The sequence below is a fragment of the Pocillopora damicornis genome, chromosome 8 (genome assembly GCF_964200805.1).
Source record: "Pocillopora damicornis chromosome 8, jaPocDami1.2, whole genome shotgun sequence".
Classification (NCBI taxonomy): Eukaryota; Metazoa; Cnidaria; class Anthozoa; order Scleractinia; family Pocilloporidae; genus Pocillopora; species Pocillopora damicornis.
In genome coordinates, this window is record NC_142677.1 from 3,095,778 (window position 1) to 3,105,143 (window position 9,366).

General features: G+C 40.3%; 2 protein-coding genes across 2 annotated transcripts; one reads left to right on the forward strand and one right to left on the reverse strand.

Moving 5' to 3' along the window:
- Positions 1 to 1,880: 1,880 nt before the first annotated feature.
- LOC113680487 (transmembrane prolyl 4-hydroxylase) lies at positions 1,881 to 6,628 on the forward strand. Its single transcript, XM_027197517.2, has 3 exons — positions 1,881 to 2,864; positions 3,565 to 3,692; positions 6,094 to 6,628. Exons 1-3 carry the CDS (start codon positions 2,043 to 2,045, stop codon positions 6,410 to 6,412), a joined length of 1,269 nt encoding a protein of 422 aa, XP_027053318.2. The 5' UTR covers positions 1,881 to 2,042; the 3' UTR covers positions 6,413 to 6,628.
- A 757-nt stretch (positions 6,629 to 7,385) lies between these two features.
- Positions 7,386 to 9,355, reverse strand: LOC113680488 (germinal-center associated nuclear protein). The gene has a single exon (XM_027197518.2). The coding sequence runs from the start codon at positions 9,275 to 9,277 to the stop codon at positions 8,009 to 8,011; it is 1,269 nt and encodes a 422-aa protein (XP_027053319.2). The 5' UTR covers positions 9,278 to 9,355; the 3' UTR covers positions 7,386 to 8,008.
- Positions 9,356 to 9,366: the final 11 nt, after the last annotated feature.

Genomic DNA, 9,366 nt, shown 5'->3' on the forward strand with positions numbered 1-9,366 from the left:
AGCTTAGAAAAATCTTGCATATAAAATAAAAACTTGCCGGTGCTTGTGCGACTTCCGACCTTAGCAACAAATTAGAAAACGTCACGGCCGTCTGGACAATCATTCCGACTTGGTCTTCGTTCCTCGCAAAGAAATGTCTCTTCGGAGGAGGATCGTGGGCTCAGTTCTTGAATTGCGGCTCGTTATAGATTCTACAACTTAGCCAAATCACGAATGATCTTTGTCCCAAAGATTGGGACACTCTGAGGACTTCATCACTCAGGTTTAGAAGTTAGAAGGTTTCTTCTAAACAAGAGTAAATAAAATTATCTTTGCTGTCGAGAGAAGAGAAGAGAAGGGGTAGGGAAGACAGCAAGGGAAAGATCGGTAAACGGGAGAGAAATGAGAAAAAAGGGAACATTTGCTGAAGTTATTCAATAATTCGGGATATGAAAAATTCTCAGTCCTTCTCCCTTTCTATTTCCCTTCCTCCCCCCAAAAAGGCGAACCCTTTCCCTATTGAACGTCGCCACACCTAAGCAGGGTATGTTCCCTTATCGTTACCGTCACTTTGAACATTTCAGTTCTGAAATTTGAATATCTTTTATTTGTCATTTTGTTGTTATTTTTGTTTTATATGGCCGCTCACTTGCTTAAAATTCGTCTTTGCTGCATCCGCTTTCTAAAGAACAAAATTTACTCTACGTAAAAATGGTTTCGAATACAAAGTAAACGAATTTGTATCTCGCTCCATTTACTCGTATCAGACCCAAGTCAACTTCTGGGGGCAGCGGATGTTGATGAAAATGTGGTGTCATGAATACTATCCTCGCCATGAAGCGGATTACTAATCTGCACTTGATTACGAACAAACCTCTCACTCTGCTCTTCACCTGATATAAAATACGCCCTCTGATAACGTGTAACATAATTTCAGGCTCACCTTATGTCCTCAAGTAAGCGCCTAGGCACTTATATAAAATTTTGGTTTGAAGGAGGGGCGCTTATCGGAAGGACAGTGCTTAAGCGGGGGGCTGTTTTTTCATCATCAACTTTTTTTTTCAGAAGTATCCCAATAACATTTGTTAATTTCCAATGTAAGTTGGTCCTCGAAGACTACAGAATTGTTTAGTTGCTCATGCTTACGAAGTTTACCAAGAGCGCGGCAATAGGACCCAAATTAAAAGAACAGCAAGCAAATGGAGATAGAAAAAACTGGAAATGACTTGACGAAAAAGGACAGCAGTGAAGATACAAAAAAGTAGCCACAGCAACAGGTTTTCTTGGTATCCCTATTAGTAGGGGGGACGGGGGGGATGCTAATTCGAAAGGGGCTCTTGCTTGACATAATGAGCTGGGAGGTGAGTGCTTATTCGGGGAGAGCGCTGATTAGAGCGTGGGCGCTTATTCTTGGAAATACAGGGGGAGAAATCATTATCCTGTACTAATCGCGTCGTAGTTAAGCCATAAGAAGTCGTAGATAAAGTGGAAATAAGTACAGGTTTTCCTTATATTTCTACTCTTTAAGAAAGTGAGGGACGAAGGGAGCTGACGGAGTGTGGGCGCTTTTTCTGAGGAGGGGGCTCCTTCGAGGAAATACAGAAAAATCCTGGATCTTTTCCCTGATCAAACCAGGCCTGTTAAACTTTTAAAAATCAACTGCCCCATGAGGTTTTATTTTGTTTTTACATTTTTTCCCCGCTTTTGTTTTTTTTATCATGACGCAAGAGATCAGTTCATAATATCTTGCATGACGCCATTCAACTGTAGTGTTTTGGTTCTTCAGATAGGCCTTTTCAAGGCAAAAATGTGAACGGCGCGTTCTTGCGCCCCTCGCGTGACCTTCTCGCGTGGCGTTTTGTCAGTCACTCTACCTAATATTTCTTGCAGTTACAGCCTGTAGTATCAAATGACAAAAACTTAGCTGAGTCTTTGTGCGGGCATCGTGCAGCGATAAACAAACGTCCTTTGATCTAATTAAGTTTGAGATAATACATACAACAACAACCCCTTTCTTCTTCGATGGTGTTGCTCTGCCTATCTTTGGCAGATATCACCTCATCATGTCTTTTCCCTTGAAATATTTTTTCTTCATTCTTGTGATAACATGTGGTTTCGTTCATATTCGTGGATCGGATTTGAAGCCAAGCAAAGGTGAAACATGTTCCTTTGGTGGCCCCGGCGTGGATGGGGACGGCGAACAAGAACCGTGCTATAAAGATGGTTTATACTCTGCCATTTCAGACGTACGACTTCCAAGGAGAGATCCTGTAGCTGTAGATCACGTACAAACTATCCAAGTTGATGAAGAGAAGACCTTGCAGTTAAAAACCCGAAGTATAAAGCCGCCTGTGTTTGAAATCCCAGGTCTGCTAAGCGACGATGAATGCGATCACTTGGTAAACCTAGCAAACACGAATGGTCTCGCAGAAAGCGCAGCCGCACGTGGAGAAACGGTGACTAGAGAGGGTGTGAACACAACGTTGACACAAAGACAAATGGGAATCTACTGCAAGAGAATCTGCCGTTTCGACAAGAATGAGGACGGGAATATAACTGTTCGTGAGTTTAATGATTATGTATACCTCGTTAAAAAAATGTTGGTGACCCGCAACGATGTGTGGAACGCTTACGAAGCGCTCCTCCTCGAAGGAGCTTCGTACATCACCTACGAGAACTGCACTAAGGTGAATCGAACACAGTTTGTAGAGTTCTTGTATCGACTTCACACCATGTACCGCTTCCCTTACTATAATGAAAGATACAGTATGCACACTTGGGTGGAGTTTAGTAAAAAAGATCCTGTGTTGGAGCGAATTAAAAGAAGAGTAGCAGAGGTTACTCAGATCTCTGCGTTGCAGATCGAGCACAGCGAAGATTTACAGGTAAAAAAAGAACAGAAAGTGATTACTTAGTTTTAGCTTCAAATTTCGATCTTGTCCTCGACCATATCAGGTGGGAAAGAAACCACTTTTGTTTGCCAATGAAACTTGATTCTTTGCACCCGTTGTCTTGTTCTTGTCACGCAGTACACGTGGCAAGACTTCGTCCAGCGGGTGGTCCTCTTACTAAGGGGAAGCGCATAGACCACAAATGGTCTCTCCTTTTCGGCGAAGACCGTAGCGCATCCCCCCTCCCCAAAAAACAAACGAACAAAAGAACAAACAAAACAAAACAAAAGCAGCGAAAAAGGAAAAATAAAGAAAAACCCTTGATGTTAGCGCAACCGCGCGGAATTCTGGAAGTGAAAGGCAGTAGGTACATTTCATATTTTTTAAAGTCACGCGACGGACTTCGCCGAAGAATGACTGCTCGTAGTCTAGGGAACGCGTCGTGTGTATGATTAAATTTGAGGGATAAATTCTTCTCCCCCTCTGTCTCATTGCAGAAATTTTCCTGTTACGCAAGGGATAAGTCGTGATTTATAATGATATTGCTCCTGATTGGTTAGAAGATATGAACAATTTTTCTTTTAGACCAATAACAGGGAAGAATAAAGCAAGATCAAAACAAACGAGAATGACACTTAATTGGAAATTATTCTATCAGTAAACTCTATTTGTTTGTTTGTTTGTATATTAACAGGTCGTCAAATATCGGCAAGGTGGTCATTATTACGCCCATTATGATTCTACTGTGGGTTCAGAAATCCAGGAAAAGAGATGTTGTCAGAAGTTTGAGAACCAATCCCAAAGTTCTTGTCTTATATGCAGGTGAGCTTATAGGCTTTTTGCAGTCTGTTACCCTTTGACTCACAAGAATAGCTAGCAGCTATTTTCTCTGTACAATATCACCCCTCCTCCTCCTCCCCCCCCACCCCCCCCCCCACCCCAATCGAGCATTAAGATCATAAGATTAAAGGAATTGATCACCAACTGAAGAAGCTCTCGATTGTAAACAAATTCTCCTCATCAGCACCTTAGTAAATATACAGAGAACAGTATGTAGAATATGCATACTGATGTTAGGGCGTAAAAGAGTTAACCTAATTTCTTGAGTTAAGTTAGTGCCTTAGGGTGCTAGGACTGTTTTGTGGCCTCGCTATTTGAAACATTTTTCCAGAACAAAACGCTAAATAGCACTTTTAGAGGGGATTTGTTTATTTTCAACAAAGTTTAAGTTCCAATTGGCATGAAGTAAGCGACAGGGAATGTAAGAGGCGAAAAGTTTGGAGAATAAAAATATTAATGTTAAGGTGTAAAGGGCAAGGTAAAAACAGCGATTGTTATACATCTGTTGAGCCGGTGAGATCATGTGTGTACGTCGTATGATAATAATATTGATAATAATAATAATAATAATAATAATAATAATAATTAATTTTTTTTTTTTTTTGATGGACAAAAGCGAACAGTTATGGACACTAATTTTTTAATGAATATAAACAAATTAGATATATTGTTTTAAATGTGTAAATATATATTTATAGGTTTTGTTTTCTCGGTCACAGCTAGCCTGCCCGACTTAACGTAATCATGCCTAGGCATACTTAAGTATACACTGCCACATAATAATGATGATAATGGTTTATAAACAGATCCACCAGGTGGCTCTTCCCTGTTAAAATACATTAATTACAATAAAAATAAAAATTAAAAATAAAAAAAACAAAAAATAAAAAAATCAAATTAAGTTATTTCACAAATTATGCAATATGCAATTAAAAGTAGAAGTAGGATTAACAGAGTAGAAATTACAGCAAAACTAACTAATCACTTTGTACTCTATTACATAAAAAATTCCTTGAAAGTCTTAGAAAGGTTCTATAATCTTTACAGTTTCTAATAGATTCTGGTAAATTGTTAAATAGCTTCGACGCGTTATCTTGGAAAGTGCTGTTTTCGGTCGGGAACACTAATCTAATTGGATTGCTTGAGCGCAGTTCCTTGCGGCATTCCTGTTTTATTATTTTAAGATAATCTGGCCAAGTCTCAGTGTTATGCAAAGCTTTAAAGCATAATTTCAGGAGGTTCAGATCTCTTCTCTCATTGATTGGAAGCCATCCGATTTTAAGTACATCCCAAAAGTTCTTGACATAGTGACCGAGTACTAAACTTGCGGCAGCAAATTGAACTCGTTGCACACGGCGAAGTAAGAATTGTGGTAAAGGGTAAAAAACTAGATCGGCGTAATCTAGTTTTGACAAAATTAATGTTTCTACCAGTTGCTTTCTAAGCTCATATTTGGCAAGGTATTTCAATTTTCTTAGTATCGATACCGTGTGCGTGATGTGATCGTCCCACTTAAGATGCTCATTGATGTGAACTCCAAGCAGTTTGCAAGATTTAATACGTTCTAGTTTATAACCACTGACTACGATGTTAGGATCATACTCGTCAAGGTGATGTACTCTGGACATTTACGGGGTGGATAGGATCATAACCTTCATATATATAACCTTCATACATACTTCATATGTAAATTTTATTCCTTTCTGAAGGCTTCGACCCCATTAGGTGAAATGACATGCTGACTTTGTATAAAGCCTGGTTTTCACTGGCAACGCAACCACTAGTGCGAGCACAAATGCAAGCACAACAGCTCTTATTTCACCGTAAAAACAGCCTCGACGTAAGCATAAATACAAGCGGAATTACGGGCACAAGGATCATAATGCTGTCCAGGCCGTTTTCGCAGTGAAATAAGAGCTGTGGCCTTACACACCGTAGAGTCTCTATTGCTTAGTGGTAGAGCACCAGAATCTCAGAATCTGAAGGTCTGAGGTTCGATTCCTCTTGGGATTCATAATTTTTTTCTTTGTGCCACGCTCGTGACAAGACGAAAAAACATCGTCCGCTAAGAGCTGTTTGTTTTTTTGCTTGCGCTTGTGCTTGCGTTGTTAATGCAAATCAGCTTTAACCTTTTACATCCTAACATCAGTATACAAACTCTTCATACTATGCTCTACACATCTCCCAAGGTGCTGACAAGGAGAATTTGTTAAACAATCAAGAGCCTCTTTAGTTGGTGATCATTTCCTTTATTCTCATAACCTAAATGTGTGATTTGGGGATGATATTTTAAGAAGAAATTAGGTTCTAATCACTCTTAGGGGTTAAAAAGTTAAGAGGTAACTGTTTTCCACTTAATGTTTTGGTTTTCCTTTTTATTTAGGTACATCACCGTTCTTTTCTACTTGAACAACGTCACTGAAGGAGGAGAAACTGCGTTTCCGATCGCAGATCACGAAGAACTGTTGTCAGGAAGAAACTATTCCTCAAATCTCAGTAAGAGGTGCCAAAAGGCAACTTTGATTGTGAAACCCGTAAAGGGTAACGCTCTGTTTTGGTACAACCATGTTCTAGAGGAGGAATCCGGAATGATGGGCGAGGTGGATCTGTTATCGTTACATGGCGGATGTGATGTGGATAAAGGAGAGAAATGGGTCGCAAATTTATGGATTAATGCCCCGCGCGTTGATCAAACTGTATAACTTTTCCTGAAAGAACTGCTGTTGAGATTACACTCGTTAAACAAAAATAACGATAAATTCAGCTGCATTCAATTACAATTTGTTGCTATTAATTTGAGGTTTTAAAAAAGAACTCTCTGTGGATGGAATTTCTGTTCTACCCGCAATACCCACATAACCAAAACTGTTATCAAGGTCACTTAACCAAATGAATAAAGGGGTAAGTTTCTAAAGAAACTGTGGTGCTGCGTCGGTGGGAGAGTATAGCAGGTAATTTATTGTTAACAACTGAGTTGAAAATGTAAATTGGCCACCGTAAAGAGTAAAAACGCTGACGTTTCGAGCGCTAGCCCTTCGTCAGAGCGATTGACGAAGGCCTACGCTCGAGACGTCAGCTTTTTTACCCTTAACGGTGGCCAATTTATGTTTTCAACTCAGTTGTTAACACTAAATTACTCACTTAAACAAAGTTAAACAGTCGCATTCTTGGAAATGGCCTCGGCGGAGCGAAAACGAGAGAGGCTTGGGTCGGGTCGGTTCATTACGTACCTGACTCAAGCCTTCCTCGTTTTTTCTCTCCCGCGACTATGGCGCCGTTTACAATCGTGCATTATTTTTCTGTTATTCGCGCGTTGACAAAAAAAAAAAAAAGAAGTGATTGTGCCCTTTGAACGCTACTGATCCTTTAATTCTGAACGCCATCAAAAACTGCTCTCTCTCTCTCTCTCCCCTGACTCCCTTTCAAGGGTTAATAAATGACAAAGATGTTAGAGATTATTGTTGAAACGTTTATTAAAGGACGTTCAACTGGAAGGTTATCTAAAAATTTTCAGTTCTCAAGTTAAATTGTCATTTGAATTCACAAACTCACTTTTACAGTTAACAAATAACCATACGTCTACCAGTCTGCTTAGTGTGGCATGCACAGGTCTTTTTTTTCTTTTTTTTCCGTCGCGTATCGTGGATGCCACAATGATAATATCGTTAGTCTACGAGCAGTTCTTCGTTTGCGGCGACGTCCAAAAAGCGCGCGAAAAAAAAGAGGAAAAGTTGATATTAGAACGCCGCACGGATTCCAGCGAGCTCCGTGCAGCATCTTGAAGTCAAAATTTTTTCATTAATTTTTTTGGACTCGTGAGACGGACTTCGCCGAAAAGGAGGGACTACTTGTAGTAGATAGTATCTTACACTACAGCGGTAAAATTAAGAGGCAGGGCAGCGTAAATTCGCTCAAATTGTACGCCCTGCATAAAGCTATAATGGCTTTGGTCGCACGAAATCTCGTCAAATTCTGCCAAAAACTGCAGACTAAAGCATACGAGAAAATTTATGGTTTCCATACCAAGGTTTTTTTAAAATACGAACGTTTACCATAAGTATTGAATGATCTATAAAAATATATTTACATAATACAAGGACCAACCCTTTCTAGGCGCTCACTTGGTAAAACAGAGCGAAATGGTAAAGCGCGCTTTAATCGCGGCAGAGCGAAAACGAGGGAGGTTAGGACGCGAACCGACCCAAGCCTCTCTCGTTTTTCCATTCCTCCGCCACCATCGCGCCTCGTTTAATTAACTGAATGCTTGGAAAGGACGACCGTGAAAAAAGGTTTGATAGCTAATAAACTGGCTTTTTTCCTCTGCCTCGTCCTCTTCCCCTGCCAAAATAGCTTTGTTTCTGCGGATTAAACGCTGGTTTAACAATTGAACGAGGTTCTACAATGGCTGCATTTTGGTCGATGCAAATTCCTTTCCCAAAGGTCAGAGAAACCAACTCAGGGACTGAGCTTTTGACAAGTGCTTTAGTTTCACTACATTTCCCATTCAGTAAGTCACGAGTGGTTACGGTCAGTTTGGTATCTATCAAATTTGAAAATCTTGCTCTGATTAGTGGAGCATCGCTGCTTTTTAAACTGTTCAAGTTGCCTTTGACAAGCTTCACAGATGTTCCCGATACTTCCATACCAAAATGCGAACAAAATTCACCAGCATCTTGAGCGTTATCGAAATTTAACATGTCAACAAGCAGGGCCAAGGGCAGACTTGCGTTGCGACAAAAGTATGCGGTGTTGATGGCAGCGAGAGCATCTCCTCTCACTTGTTGCATGTGTTTATGAACAGCACAGCATGCTAGGAATGGCAGCCTTTTCACCAGCCTAAAGAATCGAACAAAGTTCTTAAGCATTATGCATGTCGTGATGTCAAAAGCTAGCCGTAATAGACAGCTGTTTTTGACTTCTTTCGGCAAGTTCACAGCGCGATTTAAGGCTTCAAAAGAGCCCAGATTGTGCAAGAGGTAGTATGCTTCAAATTCTGCTCTTGTGTCTCGATAAGCAGAAGGGTCTTCCTCGTCATAGAAACACAGAAGTCTCTTCAAACATTCATTTGTGTGATCATTGTTAATTTTTGGATCAAAAGCATCTAGTGGACTTTCACACAGTCTGTAACCCGATAAAATATGAAACCTGCAAATTCTTTCAAAGATTTCCATCACAGGTTTTCCAGTGATTCTCTGGACTACCAAATCTTGCCTTATGGCTCTTGCTCGGTCGAATATAAACCAGTATATCATTTGCCAAGAATAGGTATTATCTTTGGAGGCAATTTCCTCGATTAAGTAATTCATGGTGCTTAAAAGGACATTGGCTGGTCGTAGTTCTGATGGATCAATAGATCTTCCCGCTGCTGAGCGCGAAAAATCCTTTATAACTGCTCGGGGATCTGCAATCAACTTGCCAAGATGGTGTTCGCTACAACGAGATGGACTGGTAAAAGCAACAGTTTCAAAGAAGTGAAGTCTCCGCTGTTTCTCTCTGGCAGAAATTTCACTTGCAGGACACATCTCTAAACACGTTCCTTGAATGATATCCTTGCCGTATTCTTCCATTCTAATAAAGTTTTTCCGCTGTAAAAATGCACGAAGTTCACTTTCCAACGTCCTCCATTTTGAATGTATTACGCGATCAAATCCGCTGA